At 40.8% G+C, this 17,338-nt stretch overlaps 1 protein-coding gene across 1 annotated transcript in view; it reads left to right on the forward strand.

Moving 5' to 3' along the window:
• Positions 1-17,338, forward strand: part of LOC120393921 (transmembrane protein 245-like) — a 142,514-nt gene that overhangs the window by 16,880 nt on the left and 108,296 nt on the right. Inside the window, exons 3-6 of the mRNA XM_039518378.1 lie at positions 441-558; positions 1,865-1,966; positions 7,126-7,236; positions 11,992-12,177. Coding sequence (XP_039374312.1) covers positions 441-558; positions 1,865-1,966; positions 7,126-7,236; positions 11,992-12,177 — 517 coding nt within the window. The remainder of the gene's footprint in view (positions 1-440; positions 559-1,864; positions 1,967-7,125; positions 7,237-11,991; positions 12,178-17,338) is intronic.

Here is a 17,338-nt window from a genome sequence, read left to right on the forward strand (position 1 = left end):
ACCTCTTTCTCTAGCCACTGCAGCCCTGCACATCCCAAATCCCACCGCCCCCTTTCTCACTGCCCAGTCTCCTCCCACCTATCCTCTATTTCCCCCCAAGGCCACCACCTCACCTTACATGTGCATCTTCTCCAGGGTCCAGGCACCTAATTAGTGAAGCCATGCCTGTGTAGCTCCACTAATTAGGTGGATGGCCCTTCATTCTCTTGTGTGCAGCCACTCAGGCATGCAACTTAGAGGGAACTATCCGCAGACCACCTGAATGGAGCTCGCGGACCATTGGTGGTCCGCGGACCATAGTTTGAGACCTCTGCAATAGACAACCCTCAAAGGTGCACGAGTTCGTATAAAAAACCCTAACTGTTGATTAATATGGATCTGTATATACTGATGTATGTGTAGTACATATGTATGCCCATAAATATCTTCTTCTTTTAAAGATATGGACCTTGGTTGTTGGTTATCTATTGACCATTTCATTCAAGTGGAATGCAAGCACTGAACGTTATTTAAGAGCAATCTCCATTCCTGTCTGGATAATGCTGCTCTTCCACTTAGGTGGGTAACACATCATTGTGTTTGTGTATAAAATGTTATTCGGAAGCCTAACAAAGAACAACCTTGGGCTAAATTCTCAACTGAGATCCAGCCCCTTTGCCCTCCTCAGGTGGCACAAAAGATCCAGATTCTTACTACAAATATCCAGCAGAGAATTTCTCTTCGTGCAGGAGAACTCATCGCTGGTGTAAAGTTTGCAGGATGTAGCTTTTGTGCTGCCATCCCCCTGGAGTAGTCAACAGGGAGGGGATATGGAGGAACTCTGCAGCACTGCCTGCCTTTTTTTCACTGGTGTAAGTTAGAGCGGCTGCTCTAAATGCTGACGGGGGCCAGGTGGTGATTGGCCCTTAAAATCAAGGATCAGAACCAGCTCCTTGACACCACTTTTTTTTTTCCTGCAGAACTTGGCCACAGGAGAGAATTTGGCCCCTCATCTGTAACTTTTTACTACTTTTTTTTAGAGAGAATCTCAGTAACAAAGATTAAAGACCTAAAAGACAAATGGCAGAATTAACATGGAAATAAACTCTTCCTCCTACAGTCAGTCTGAGCATATTGATATCAAGAATGTTTAATTTTTTTTATTAAGATCGTGTTCTATTTCTGCCTTTCTAATAGCATAACTGTATGGGGTCACTAGCCATTACAGTAGTTAATTAATATAATTAATAATAAGCTAATATTCTTGAAAGAGCTCATAGCTCACTCCTTCATGTCTTACTGAGGCAGCATCTCTTATGCACTGTTGCACAAATGTGCCCATACGTACACTATTTTGTGGTTTAAGATCTCATGTAGTGGCTTTGTGGGATAGTTTTCAGCCAAACAAATATTGGTCTTCAAATCCTGAAGCATTAGACCACCCCCCCCTCCTTCCCCCCCCCCCCCCCCAAAAAAAAGCAAGCAAGAAAATTCCTCTGTCTCATTCTACGGAAGTTCTACTAAAAGAAAGTTGTTTCTTTAGTTATTCTGAAATGTAAGTTATTTTAAAAAAAATTTAAATTATATATCCAATATAATGTAATACTACTTGAATAAAAAGAGTGCTGAGTAATAGGTATTAGAATGAGTATTGAGAAATGTAAATGTCCCATAAGAATGGAAAGAAATGCATAAAATGTCTAAATATTTTGTAACTGTAGAAACATTTCTCACACTTCTGTAATATTAGGCACTGATCTATAATTGCTAGATTCCAGTTGTGGCTGCTCTCTTCAGAATGGCTGCATTACACTAACATTTTTTATTAAATTCTGAAAAACTTTGCTGAAAAATTTTTTTTTTTTTTTTTTTTTTTTTTCCCCAGCTTCTGTGGCTGGCTCCTGGAGGATTCCAGTATTTCTGGTTATAGTTTTTCTGATGACAGTGGGCATGTTGCATGAGCAACAGAGCGGAAAGGAGTCTTCTGGTAAGAAATAAGTCACTTTTCTTCTGCTGTCAACCAAGGTAAACTTATGGAAAATGGAGGACTTGAAATTGTAAAACTGCTTGGGTTACTCATGAGTTTATTTTAATATCATATGACTTGTGTATGTGTACTCTCTATTATAGAGAAAGTAGGAGTTTTTGCTAATTAAAAATATCATGGATTATGCTTCCTAAAACCGAAGTCTGATTGGTTCTATCTAATAAAATGTTTTGCAGTATACTAATGTTAGGTTTCTGTAGTGACTCTATGGAATCCAGACTGTTGTTCTAAACTGCAATTTCTGTTCCTCTTCTAACTTCTCATTAGTGTGACCAATATGCTTGCAGACTGGGTTTCTTATAGAAAGGCATGAGGAGATTATGGCCCCGGTTCTGAGAAAGTACAGGATTAAAGATGCTTGTTTCTTACTAATTCAAATACTCCAGTTTAATGTTTTCCCAGCACAAATGTTCATTTTCAGAGCTCCAGTCATGGGACAAAGGCATTTTGTCAGTGCGTAGATTTAAATCCTAGGAGACTTTCTAGGGAAGTATTGTTTAGGAGTCTTAGGCCTGGTCTACACTAGGTGGTGGTGGGGAAATCTAAGTTACGCAACTTCAGCTATGTGAATAATGTAGCTGAAGTCATCGTACTTAGGTCTGCCTACAACTGTGGTAGGTTGACTGCTGATGCTCCCCCGTCGACTCCACCTATGCTTCTCGCTCCGGTGGAGTACCGGAGTCGACGGAAGAGTGCCTGGTGGTCGGTTTATCGCGTCTTCACTAGCTGCGATAAATAGACCCCTGCTGGATTGATCACTCCGGAGGTAAGTGTAGACATGCCCTTATACTTATACTGAGGCCAGAAAGTGTGGGATGGGATCAGGCTGAACAAACCAGTTTCATTACACTGGGCAGTGTCATACATGTTAGTGCCTGTGCTCTGATTCCAGACGACTAAAAATCTTCCAGGATCAAAGATAAAGGTAGGGCACTGAAGATGAGAACTTAAGCTTGCAGAGGAAAGGTGGAAAGGAGAGAAGAATTCCCTGAGTTGTGATGGGGAAGAGAACACGAAGGAAAGAAAAAGAATCTTGAGAAATAAAGAAAACACTTCCCTTTTCCACTCCTCTTAATGCACCCTGACCCCCATGGAGGGAATCCCAGAAAAGAATCCTTGCCCTCAAATTGGTTGTCCCCGGGAAGTATGCATTATGTCCCAGGGAGTAAAGAACTCATTCTGCACTCCCATCATGTCCTGTTGCTCTTCAGCAGGGTGCTCTAGGGCAGGGGTTCTCAACCTTCTTCTTTCTGAGGCCTCCCCCAACATGCTATAAGAACTCCACGGTCCACCTGTGGCACAACAACTGGTTTTCTGCATAGAAAAGCAAGGTTCTGTGTTGGGGGTAGCAAGCAGGGCAGTTGCCTGGGGCCCAATGACACAGGGGCCCCCATGAAGCTAAATTGCTCAGCCCTGGGTGGTGGGGCTCAAGGCCTCCGGCTTCAGCTTTCTGACCTGGGCCCCAGCGAGTCTAATGCTAGCCCTGCTTGGCAGACCCCCTGAAAGCTGCTGTTTGAGGATCACTGCTCTAGGGAATAAAGAAAATCATAGCAGGGCATTCATAGTTCAAATAATTTGAAGAACCTAAGAAAATTCCAAAATTTTGTTAAACTGAAGTTAAGGTTGAGCTACATATTGGTAAATTAAGATTAAAACATTTCAGTACTTGTGTAGTTAGTCTGGGGTATGCAAGAAGCATTGGAAACCCAGGAAATGCACAGTTAAGATTAAATTTAAAAGAAACATACGTAAAGGTATGGAATACATGGTTAAAGTATGTCAACAATTTTAACTGCACCTGTAATCATGTTGGAGGTGGGCAGTGGGGAGACTAGGGCTTCTCTACTGAGGGTTTGAATCTACAGCACACCAGGTTGCTGTGAAGTTATGTGCCGTCTGGATGAAGCTACAGCACAATGGAAGTCCCTGTGTGGCTTTAAGTAGTAGCATGCCAAGCTGCATTCCAGAACTTCTTGTACTGTGCCGTAGCAGTGCCCACACAGGATGTTGCTGTGTGGCAAACTGCTGTACTATAGAGTCACACTCTGTGTTAGAATCATAGAATATTAGGGTTGGGAGAGACCTCAGGAGGTCATCTAATCCAATCCCCTGCTCAAAGCAGGGCCAGCACCAAGTAAATCATCCCAGCCAGGGCTTTGTCAAGCCAGGCCTTAGAAACCTCTAAGGATGGAGATTCCACCACCTCCCTAGATAACCAATTCCAGTGCTACACTACCCTCCTAGTGAAATAAGTGTTGCTGTGCAGTAACTTATTGAGACCATTTTACCAATCCTTAAGTTTCTCATTAGTAACCACAAATGCTTAGAATTCTTCCACTCAACATTTTCCATTAAGATCCAAGTGTAGATGTCAATTGAGATTAAATTGTTTTCTCCTACTATGAATTCCACTGGCTGGAAGTCATCCCTCATGCATACTAGTTGTACCAAAATAGTTCCTAGTTTCTAGGAACTGAGTGCTCCTCATGTTGGCTTCAATGATTAATCATTGAGGATATAGTATACGGTCCAATTTACATTTGGCTGGTGGTCAGTACTCAAGCAATCCTAAAAACACTTAGAATATGGATTTATAGTACCCTCTGACTCAGTTTTCCCTGAAACTGTTCTTCTTGATCCCTAAACTTTATTACTAACCATAGAGGTTTCAGGTTAATCAGATTGCCTGCCACTTGGAACAGTTTTGGTGAGCTGGAATTCACAGATGATATGGCTGACAAGAAGAGAGATCTCTTCCTAGGTAGTCTTGGGGGGAATACTGTATCAAAAAACTAAATTCTGCACACAATATTTTAAAATTCTGCATATTGTATTTGTTAAAATAGTGCAGTATAATCAACAGTTTCAATTATTTTGGTAATTTATTTCAGAATACCTGTCAGCAAATATGTCTGTAAGAATACAGACGACAAAAAAGATTAATGAAATGTTTTTTAGCAAATAGATTTACTAGTAACTTAAACTATTGTACAGAAGCATATTTCCTGCACCCCTAAGAAGCAGCGCAAAGGTGCGAATCAGGGATAATGGAGGAGCTGAAGGAGAGGGAAGTAATTGCTGGGAAGGAGGCAGGGAGTGAACTTGGAGGGTTTTTAGATGTGGGTGGGAGAAGTATGGTACAGGTTTTTTAGGGGGATGGAGGGATTGTTGGAGCTCCTCCCCCATGCAGACTCCAGCTGACCCCTATCCTCTGTCTGGCACATCTGTCCCTGTCTCCATGTGTCCCTGCACCCCCCTCCCTTGTCCACATTTGGCCCTTCACCCTCATTCAGCCACCCTGGTACCCCCACTTCCATTCAGCCCCTACCCCAGTCTGTCCCCCACACTAGCCCTTCTGAACCCTAGTCTGTGATCTCCCCAGCAGCCCTATGTGCCCCATGCTGTCTGTCTCTCTCCCCCTCCCCCCCCCAATATTCTAGGCCTCCTTATCTGGACATATGGGCAGAGCGCTCTTAGGAATGCAGTGTTTTCTGCTCCATCTCCACTTGCTGTGACTGGCTGCTCCAAAGTGGGAGCAGCTGCCCTCTGTTCTGGTGCCACAGAAGCCCCTACTGGGTGAAAGGTGTAATTGCAGCACCTTTCAAGCAGACTATTTTATGTGGAGGGGAAAAAAAAAATCTGCAGGGAACATGAATTTTTCAGTGGTACAGAATTCCCCCATGAGAATCCTAGACCACAGCCAGGGCATAAAATGCATATGTTTTCTTGAGACACAAAATTTTGATAAGTTCTCAGTGATAGATGTGTGACGGGTTGGACCCCTTAAGGTGCCACCTGATGTGTTAGGATATCACTGAGCCTGCCTGTTCTGCCAACCAGGGCACCCTTTTTACCTGTCTTGCTGAGCCAGGCTATCAAGCCTCCACCAGCGCACGCGCACACAGGCAGGGCACCACCCAACTGCAGAATGACACAGATAATAAGATCAGCTTTGGGAAGCCTAGGCTTAAGGGACTTGCCCCAACACTCAGGTGTCCACCTCTCTTGGAGTGCAGACCCAAAGGTATATTATGAAATCCACGTTCTCCCTCAATGTGGAGGAAGGTTTGCACAGCCTCTTACACCCTACCCATTATGAAATGCACAAATGGGGATATATTATAAACAAGAAATAAACTTATTAACTACAAAAGGTGAATTATAAGTGGTTAAAGAGCTAGTAATCTGCTTTGTTCTGTTTGCTAAGCAAATAAAACAAAACAAACATACTAAGCTTGTTTCACTAAAGAAATTGGTTACAAATAGTAATTTCTCACCCTAAATATTGTCACAAGTAGGTTACAGAAATTCTTGAAATGCAGCTTCACTGGTCTCCACCTTGAGACCTCAGGTATTATTACTCACAAGCTAGATGCCCTTCAGTTCTTGTTTCCAGGTGTTTTTCAGTGTCTCTTTGGATGAGGAGGCAGAGAAGAACTACAATGATGTCACTCCCCTGCCTTGTATAACTTTTGTGTGTGGCAGGAACCTTTTGTCTCCCAGTGGAAGAACACTGGCATTCCAAGGGGTGAGTCCAGTACCAGGTGACTCAGACCCATGTCTTTGCAGGGCTTTGCAGCCATTACTCGTAAGCTGTCTGGAGCGTCCACAGGAAGACTAAGCTCTTTCACAGTCCATTGTCTTTGCTAATGGGCCATTAGCCCTATCTTGCTTTTCCATTGTTGTATCTGAAGGTCTAGTTGGGGGTGACACCCAAAGTAACCCATATGAAATACAGATACAGAAATGAAACAAAGAATATTAACTATGTATCTGAAGTTGGCATACAAATTGGATAATCACATTCAGTAAATCATATCATTGGAAAGGTTCTTACATGAGCCATCTTGCTTAAAGTATAGCTCAGTTATGTCATATTCCTATCCAAAGCATATTTTCATAAAGAGTATGGAGTGAAACATCACAAGATCATCATACTGGGTCTACGTAATATATGTAACTATTAAAGTGAATATTTATCCACTTCAGTTTCACTGAAGTACAATTTCAGTGGATGTTGAGCAACAGAAATAAATAGTATTGTGATAAGAGTTGGGAAGAGGTTGATTCTTTACTTACTTCTGTATTTATTTTTATAGGGACGGAACTTCCTGGTCAAATGATTTCCATTGCTGCTTCTACAATTGCCATGGCAATATCTGTCACAGGATATGATTCAAGTAATGAGCAACATTCACCCCAACCCTCAGGTGACTGAACACTCTGTAAGAAAATATTTGAATTTGTTCTAAAAGCATGAACCAAGAGGAAACTAGAAACAAATTTTTAAAAATTCTCCGACCCTCAAATTACCACACTTATCTCTGTGGAGTTGGTGTTCCTGGTTTAAAAGTTGTTCAAAAGACAGCAGTATTAACATGTAAATGACTATTTTAAATATAATTTTTATGACCTAGTCATTTAAACTGTTACCTGCAGATGCAGAAGTTGTGCCTGGGAGAAGTTTTCTTTCATAATTAGTGTTCTGTGAAAAGAGCTTTTTCTTGGTGTATTTCCTGCTGTACTTATTTCTTTCCCTTGATATCTTCATGGTAGCAAGAAAAAGTTAGGCTTCGTGCGTGAGTGGAGGCAGCCTTGAACATGCTTTGTAATGCAAAACTTTGTGGACAGTACTGTGGAGGCAAAAAGCTTCCTTTTGATCTTCTCAACCATGGCACAAGACTAAAGATTTTTTCTTGCAGTTAGTTTAATTCAGCATGCAGTTTCAAAGACATCTAGCTTCTGTTGCAGGTAATCTGTAAACAGCAGCTTGAGAAGATGAAGGTTCAATAAGTATATTTGGGGGTGGAAAGCCTCTTTAGTCATGGGCAGAAGATCACTATAAAGACTAAATAGGCCTTTGATAGAATGTTTTGCTGACAAAATAATAGTCCTCCAGAACTCTCTGGAAACTAAAATATTCCATCAACATCTGAGGATGAACTGTCAGAACAGGCCCAGTGACCTGACAGGACTAGAGTGCCTTAATCTCAAACTTGAAGTTGAACATCCTAAATAAAAATAAAATTCAAGCTACTGCAAAAATAAGTGAGTTTAAAAGACATGATCTTGGTTTCAACACACAAATAGTGCTCCATGTGATGGGACATACAGATCAGTGTAAGGTTATTTCAAGCACACAGCATTAATAAAATTTCTTCTAGCTAAAATTGGCTTCATGGAAGTTAAAAAGCTACTTCCACCGCCAGGTAGTAACTGATGTGCAGCAGTCTAACTATATCTTACTCTGGGAGAGATGGATACACAAGTGTATTCACATACGCGTTTACTAATTTAAGTGTTCCAATGCAAATAGTACTCAAAAAAGATTTAGGTTTGAAACATTTAGCAACACACTCATTTTTAAAATAAAGGCAATCTTTCTGCTCTCATAGTGTTTCATGCTGTTCCAAGTGAAACTAACCTCTTCACTCAGATTAGCATGCTAAAATTTCAAAGATAAGCACTTCTTCACATGAATACATTGAAAAAAATGTCGAAAGAGATTCCTTGAAATTTCAGGTTGGAGCGGCTGTTTCCCTCGAGTGTGGGGTGTGGTGTCTTTTGCTTTGCTCACCCCCTTGTGGTCTTCCCCCCCCCCCCCAAAAAAAAAAAAGAAAAGAAAAGAAAAAAGAGATGTATGAAGCCTGGATGTATGAGAGAAGTGATTTAGCTAGACTTTGGGTGGCCTGCTGGTCATGTGACAAACAATTGCCAATAAATGCAGTATATTCCTCCACTCCATTCTGATATTTCTTCTTGGAAGCTGGTTTGGAAATATATTTTCTTTAAGGCAGATTATTTTTATTCTCAAAGCTTTAGCTATGCCTCTCACTGGAGATTATATATCTGTGAATAATATACATGCACGTGCTGCAGGTATACATTCTATAAATGTGCTTCGGGTAACTTTTTTGGGACTATAACCCCATTTTTCAGTGTCGATTTTGTAGTCAACTTTCCTTTATACTCCTTTTGGTAGTAAGATTCTACAGAAGTTTTCAGTCATTCTTCAAGCTTAATCACCAGGTATACATCAGTTTTCAGAATGAAGACTCCTGTGTGCCTACTCTGCAAATAAATTACTGGTGCTAAGTGATGTTTATTAGTTGCAGAAAAATTGATTTCTGAATTTTGATACTGTTGCTTTTCATTAGTTGGTCAAAGAACAATGCTTCAAGCTTTCTGCTAGTGTTGGTACTTACCCACAATGTTAATTAAAAAAAAAATGTTACAATACTATAAAGCACTTTGGTTATAGAGACCTTTATTTGTGCTTCCCTTGTTTTGTGGTTGAATATTGTGGAAATTCTATTCCATCAATGATAGTACTGGGTCCTTCCCAATGGTATGAAGTGTTTCTAAAATTTCTGGTAAGTGATAACTGCCAATTAGAGAAAGCAAATGCTGCCATATTGTTTGTGGCAAAAATGGATAGGCTAAGTAGCCACGTGGCAGGATTTATAGGAGCTATCATCTCAAGTCTCTTGCCATTTGCTTTAGCACTTTCTTCTCACTGACATGTTTGGAATTTTGCCCACTACTATAAAATAGCTTAGATTTACCATATTGTGTTTGGGAATGAAAGTAAGAGGAAAAGGAGTTGTGTACATGCAGTAATCCATAAAGTAATATAGTTCCTAGAACTTTTTTGGATGCTAAACTCCTGATGGTGATAAATATGACTTAACAGAATATCCAGCAGCGGAGTTACATTCTTTGCCTGAGTGATGCATTATGTAACAAAGTCAGAAACTGTCTTTTACTATTCAACATGGTACAGCTTTTCAGATGAACTAGGGCAGGGGTAGGCAACCTATGGCACATGTGCCGAAGGCAGCATGTGAGCTGATTTTCAGTGGTGCACGCTGCCCGGGTCCTGGCCACCGGTCTGGGGGTCTCTGCATTTTAATTTAATTTTAAATGAAGCTTCTTAAACATTTTAAAAACCTTCTTTACTTTACATACAACAATAGTTTAGTTATATATTATAGACTTATAGAAAGAGACCATCTAAAAAGTTAAAATGTATTACTGGCACGCAAAACCTTAAATTAGAGTGAATAAATGAAGACTCGGCACACCACTTCTGAAAGGTTGCCGACCCTTGAACTAGGGCCTGGTCTTCCTGTATGATCGTAAGTGTTCTTCAAGTAATGTCAGTCCTAGTTAGTGATGTTATGTGCAAAATCAGGTTTGAAGATAACCAAGAACCCTGCTGGTATTTTTTTTTCATCAACTAAAACCAGGCACCTCATGCTAGTAAAGCTTAATAAAATCGGTTCCCAGCACCTCTGAGGCTAGGTTCTGTTGAACACTGAGTTGGGGGTTGAAGACAGAACCATGTAATGGGTAGACTAGTGTAGGATGCAGTTTTGTTGCCTGGCTCTTATGCAGATGTCTACAACCAGAAGAGCCACCTGCAAATTTCACTGACAGTAGTATCTGTCTATATAAAGTAGGGATGCAGATTTGTCACAGCATTTTTATCAAAAATCGTGTTGCATTTTTATTTACCTTAGTAAAAGTCACAGATTTTATGGGGTTTTTTTAATTTAAAAAAATAAACACTGACATAAATGAGGAGGAGGAGGAGGGCTGCTGGAGAGCAAGCCCACCCCACGCTCCTCCTGAGGCTTGGCCCAGCTCCCCACCCTGGCCGTTGCAACCTGGTGCAGGGGGTTGCAGTGCCCAGCCACCATTTCATTGACAGCACTGGGACCCCCTGCACCAGGTCTCAACAACCAGAGTTGGGAGGTGGGCCCAGCCTTGTGGGACAGAAACCGCTACAGTGGAGTGAGTTTAATAAAATTATGGACACACAGACAAATGGGGAAATCACAGTATCCATGACCTTTTTCCAACTCTGACAAACCTGCACTCCTAATACCAAGATTCCAGATTTGTCCCTCTGAAGATCAGAATGTCTTTTGTGTCATTATGAATTGATGGATACTGTTGTTGTTATGGTTGAGAGCTTTTTTTTGTGTTCAGAATATTACCAGATTCAATCAACACTGGGATTCACGGTCTGTTACCATTTGATTTTTTAAGTTCTCAGCCATTTTGGGTTTACAGCTCACACCTGTGCGAAAGCTGCTAGTTTATCTCTAAAAGTCAAAGAACAAAAACGAGCCACACAAATGCTTTTGTAGAATATTAGTACATCTCTTTACAGTAAGCCTCTTTGGAGTGGGGGGAATGGAATGCATTATAATTTTCTGTAAACTGGGCTTTTGATTAGAATGAAATATTATACACTGGTTAAGTAGTCAGCACTTGTTAAAGATGAACACATTAAAAAATTTAACTTTTAAACTAGTGAAGATGAAGCTTAATTAAACATTTAGTGTCATCTTAGTCATACAATGACATATTAGTTATCTACTAATTTTTAAAGTTGTTTGTTTTTCTTTATGGTATTGTTTCCAAGGATATTAAAGTATGACATGCAAGGTAATATCATTGAGATCACAGCATAAATATTGTATAATTATAGTCTGATCATAACTGAAAAGAACGCCACACGTTATACTTAAATGATTTGTAAGATGGAAGTGTTCACTTCAAAGTATAGTGTGTGTGTGTGCTTTGAAGTGTAGGGTTTTGATTAAAAAATAGCCTGGAGCATGCATTTGGATTTTATTGAACTCATAGACAAAATACATTACATTATTCATCTTTGCCATAAGGATAATACAGTAAATTCTTCTAATTTTATAGCTAACAGTATAGTATACATCTTAGATTTTGTTTTCCTCTGGAAAACTTAACACATTCTCTATATTTTTGTTGGGTTATTTTGGTGAAGTAGGATTGCACCTGCTATGCATTTAGCTGTTAAGACTCTAGGGTAAATATTGGTGATCTACTAGGTAACCTCTTTCAGTTCAGCAGTAGAAATTCATGCGATAACTACTTCTTCTTTTTTCTAGAAACAGCAGAAAGTGGGCAACCCTCTCAAGCCTCATCCTCTTCGTTTTCCTCCTCTTCATCCACTTCCGGTGGCAGACACAGGCCTGAGATTGGAGCTTTTCTTAGAAAGAAGAAAACCAGTGATATCTACTTTGTTACACTTGTATGGGCCATTGTCGTAGTCCAAATCTGGCTGAATCTCTGGATTGTGCAGTTATTGCCAGTTCCTGTTGCAGGTCATTGTCTAGTTCTTAGTAATGCCAGTTAAAATATTACTTACAACACTGTTGGATTTTTAGACCTTCTTACTTATCTTGCACTTAAATGTGGATGCTTCATTTGCCTATCTTCAGACTATTATGAAAATACTATGTGTGGTTGTAGCGCAGATTCACTTAATTTATAATTATAAGCAGTTACAGAATATCTGTAGTAGTAGCTGGCTGACTTGATAAATCTTAAAAATGAAAGTAATAATTAGAAGAGAGAACATGCTTCTCTGCTGCCTTCGTCTCTTAATCAGACAATTCAATTAAGAATTCAGTCAGTTGGCAAAGTATGAGCAAAGAGGTGCCTGTTCCAACTCTTTGTCAAAATGGTAGATTTGTGTTTCAGCATATTTTTGTGGATAGCCACTTTCAGAAACGTGGCCTACCACCAAGAATGATCTTCCTTCAGCACTAAAATGTTTCACCCTTGATTGGAGAAGAAAAGTGGCTTATAGTTTCCTGTCTGAAAAATATCCAAAACCAGATATCTTCCAGACCATTAAGAAACTCCATAGTGAACAGTTATGGAATAACTTGCCCATGAAGGAATTTTTTTCCTAACCCTTGTAAGTAAGTTAAGGCTAGCTTTTGAAGTATGAACGTTATTCCTTTTAGAAATGGGTAGATCACATCCAGTGTAATTGTAAATGTTCTTATTTTTGACCCTATGCTATTTAAGATTTTTAACAATGACATGGATGAAAACAAAGTAAAGATCGGGGGAATGATAAGTGATGACCGACAGGTCACTGATACAGAGTATTTTTATTTTATAACATTCATATTTCCAATCAATATAAAGTTATTCTGTTTGGGTTTTTTTAAAACCCCTCCTTTGACAGCCCAGTGGTTCTAGTTTACCCTATACAACTTAATGATTCCCTGTTCTAGATTTTGTGCAGTTTATAATTACGCCGCCCCTTTATGACTTAGTCAATAAATCTAAAAGATAAGCTAGAAGGGACCATTGTGAAAGGGGAAAAAAAAGTTCTTGCATTATAGGAAAATATATTTGCATAGAGAGGGTTTGATTTTCCCAGAATAGGGAGGGCTGTGACTAAATACTACTCCATGTTTCCGAAATGTCTTGGTACTGTAAACACTTCCCATTCAGTTCACTTACACTTCAGAAGAATGATGTTCTCTTAGATTTACTTTGTTCAGGGTGGTGGGAATTTTTTCTATAAAACATAGAGGGGCAAGAAGAATTTTAGTTTAAAATTTAAACAGAAGACCAGTCGTGAAACATCTGAAACTTTTATTAAGTGCAGCATGCATGTGAAAATAGGTTGACTCCTCTATTAATTTGTTCCCTTGTTCTGTTTTTTTCCCTTTTTATTCTACCACTTTTGCAGCTCACGTTCACGTCCTTTGTACTATTTTAACTTTCTTGCTATACCTTGTGGGTAGCTATTTTTCCTCTTTTCCTAATTAGGATTCTTCTGCTTTCACTGGATTTACTTCTCTTTTCTGTATTAACAAGATATGACAACTATACCACAAATATGCATAGAGCCTCCTGATATGCTTTTGTCTGTTTTAGGAACTAATGCTTGGGAATTTTTGGTAAAATTTTGAGGTTTGGAATGTGTGGAATATATTCTTTATTTTTGGACATTTATTGGTACTTAAATCTAGCAAGATACTTAATGCAGTACACAAGTTTGCCACATGGTGGAGCCAATAGTAAGTAAAAGCAAAGCTTGGAAAAATTGTAAAAATAAATTACTCTATTTGTGAGCAAGAGCGTAAGCTTTCAGCAAAGGTTTACAGATAGGTCTTTTGTTGAACTTTGATAAACTCCCAGTAGACATTAAAGTTTGACCTTTAGGGCGATGACATTTTGTGTATCTAGATATTTCCAAAAGAAGACATGTTGAGGGTTTTTTTTTGTAGTGTTTGTTAATAGATACTGTATCTAATTTGGAGGAGTTTTTGAATGAACATAAGAGTTTTATTAAATATTAACATGATCTGTTAGACTATTAACAAATGTCTATACTGTTGCAGTGAATACGTTTTTAATGTTATTGCATAGGAGCCTGTGTTGCTTTAGGATACTGATTTCAACACAACCATTGTTTACCTCAGAAAGGATTTCGGTTTGGTGCATTAAGTGAACAAATTTAAATAAATCTTAGCATTCACTTTTAATTGATCCATTTATGACATTCAGTATTGCTGCCTTGTGGCAAAACTGATCTACAATAAGAAATAATCCACAGGTCATGGTTCTGTTCACGACTTGATTTCAAAAACAAAAAATTGTACTTCAATTTTTTTTAAATTAATGGTTCCTGAATATCAGTCACAGCAATGAGTTGGGTTTTTAAATGGGGTGTGTTAAATGCAAAAAACTGTTTAATGCAGTGTTTAGGCTGCAAAGTAAATTAATCAGGAAATGCAATAGTTTTAAGATTCACATATCAATGTTAACTCACATGGTATAATTTTTAAAAGTATTTAATATAAGCAGAGACCAAGTACAAATCACTTTATCTACAATGTGTATTAACATTCTGTGGGAATGTGAATTTGATTTGCATTATTTTAAATTGCCAAATTAAAATTGTACTTGCATGATTTTTTGATTCTTCTTCGAGTCATGTACCTATATGTGCTCCACTGTAGGTGCGGCCTAGGATTGGAAATCATCATCAGTGCCTGTCGGACTGCACATGTGTATCTCCCCCATCTCACACCATGAGCTGTGTATATGTAGATAGATATATAAAGTATAAAAAAAATAGTACTGTCGTCCCCAGTTCCTTCTCTACTGCCCTTGGTCTGGGATGGAATCCACAACAGAGCTCGCTTCTCCTTTTGCCCAGTTAGATAGTGCCTTACCTGTTACTTTTTTAGTGTAGTTTAGTAGTTATTTCCTCCCTTTTCATCCTCTACTTTTTTTTCTTTTTTTAAAAAATTGCTTTTATGCCTTCCTACCCTCTCTGTTAGTTTGTAGCTTAGCTTTTTGTTTCCCGCTTCCCGACCAGGAAGTTTTTTCCCTCACCCTTATGCCTGTATCTCCCGGGTTTAAGAGGTGCGTTTCCTGCTGGTTTGCCTTCCTGGTAATGGATGGTCATCCACAGGGCATTTGCTGCCGGAGAGAGGGATGTGTCCTGCAAAAGCGTGCTCACTGCCACAACCTCACTGTCAGGGTCAGAAAAGACTGGGACATTCAGTTGCGACTTCTCATGGAGAAATCTCGGCGTCCTGCATCTGACGCTGACCTGGACGCTTTCCCTGCATGGCTCTCACACTCCACTAGATTGTCCACCGATCCTCATTTGCCATGCCCTTCTAAAAGAAAATCTTCTCTTTTCCGCTCTGAAGAGAAATAAATGAGCTCCCTCATCACCGTCTGAGACATTGCCTGCCAGAACACTATTTCCTGCAAGGTCAGTTGCCTTGACATCTCTGGAGAGGGGACATAGCTCCAGGGCCCATCCAAGTACCTCAGGTACCAGAGCTAAGCAAAGTTCTAAAGACCCTAACTGGACAGACCTGCAGCCCTCGGCACCGTCTCTCGGTGCTGGGGACAGAGACACAAGACGTTCAAGAACAGTGCCAACCGTCCTGACCAAACCAACTGTGGGTATTGTGGCGTTGACAGCCCTACTGCTACAATGTCCATTTCAGCGCCAAGCAAAGTCCTATTCACCAAGCAAGCCTTCCACACATCTACTGGCTGCTCAGGAGAATGCACCTCTCCCTCAGCACTGATTACATGCCGGTACCAACGATGCTCCTTCCTCCTCCCCAAGAGTTCAGATATGCCAAGGACCTACCTATCTGGTGTGTCTGAGTCACCACTGCTCAGGCACGATCTTCCTCCACTTCAGTCCCTCTCTCTGGACTCTCACCATTCTTCCCTTTCTCCTCCGAGGACTGCATCCCCCTTTCCGAGCAATGCAGAGGAGGATGAGGAGTATTCCATCCCATCCTCATACTTGAGGTAGGCACAAAAGACTTCCTCTACACATCCTCACTATCCATAAGCAGACCAGGGCCCTGATATCGTCCATTGTGGATGCAACCCCATGTGCCGCTCCCTCAACATTGGCCATACTGGAATCCTTGGGCCATGTACAGAGCATAGTTTGGGAAACCTCCCGTGGAGCAAAGCTGGAGGCCTACATTTTTGCCTTCTCTGACGGTCTCTCGACCACCAGAGGTTGACCCTCTCTCTGTAGCAGCTAAGGAGGAAGTACAGGAGGAGGAAATTCCACCGCCATTCCACTACTTCTTTCCACGATGAGGCTATCATGCCTCCATCTCCTACTGCTGCTGACTTCAAACATTTCCAAGAGTTGTTTTATAGGATTCCCTATAGAATCCCTCCAGATTCCTTTGGAGCAGGTGAAAGATCAAAACACAAGCTGCTTGGCATCCTGCATACATCTTCCTCCTCCTAAATAGCCCTCACTGTCAATGAGGCCCTTCTTGATCCTGCCAAAGTGCTCTGGCAGACCCCAGCGTCCATCCCACCAATGTGCAAGTGGGTGGACAAAAATATTATGTTCCCACAAAAGTCTTGGAATTTTTTTTTCTCAACTCACCTCAAATTCCTTAGTTGTCAATGCCATACAAGAAAAAGGACACCAATACCAACCTCGACTCACCTGTCATGGCAGAGACTGGAAGCAATTGGATCTATGTGGCCTTCAGTTCTGAATATCCAGTTACGAGGCTCTCATGGCTAAGTACAATTACCTCAAATACTATAAATTACAGGAACTCTGCCAAGACCTTCCTGATAACAAAAAACAGAACAACTCCAGGCGCTCGTATCCGAAGGACACTTTTTGGCCCATACAGCTGTACAAGCGTCTTTGGCAGGGGCGTCTCCAGGCACCAGCATGCCAAGCGCGTGCTTGGGGTGGCAAGCTGCGGGGGGCGCTCTGCCGGTCGCCGCGAGGGCAGCAGGCAGGCTGCCTTCGGCGGCATGCCTGCGGAGGGTCTGCTGGTCCCATGGCTTCAGCGGACCTCCCGCAGGCTGCCACTGAATTCGCGGGACTGGGGACCTCCCGCAGGCAAGCTGCCGAAGGCAGCCTGCCTGCCATGCTTGGGGCGGCAAAATGCCTAGAGCTGCCCCTGGTCTTTGGATTCTGCGGATACTGCTGCCTGT

This window comes from Mauremys reevesii, unplaced genomic scaffold, assembly GCF_016161935.1.
Source record: "Mauremys reevesii isolate NIE-2019 unplaced genomic scaffold, ASM1616193v1 Contig37, whole genome shotgun sequence".
In the NCBI taxonomy this organism is placed as follows: Eukaryota; Metazoa; Chordata; order Testudines; family Geoemydidae; genus Mauremys; species Mauremys reevesii.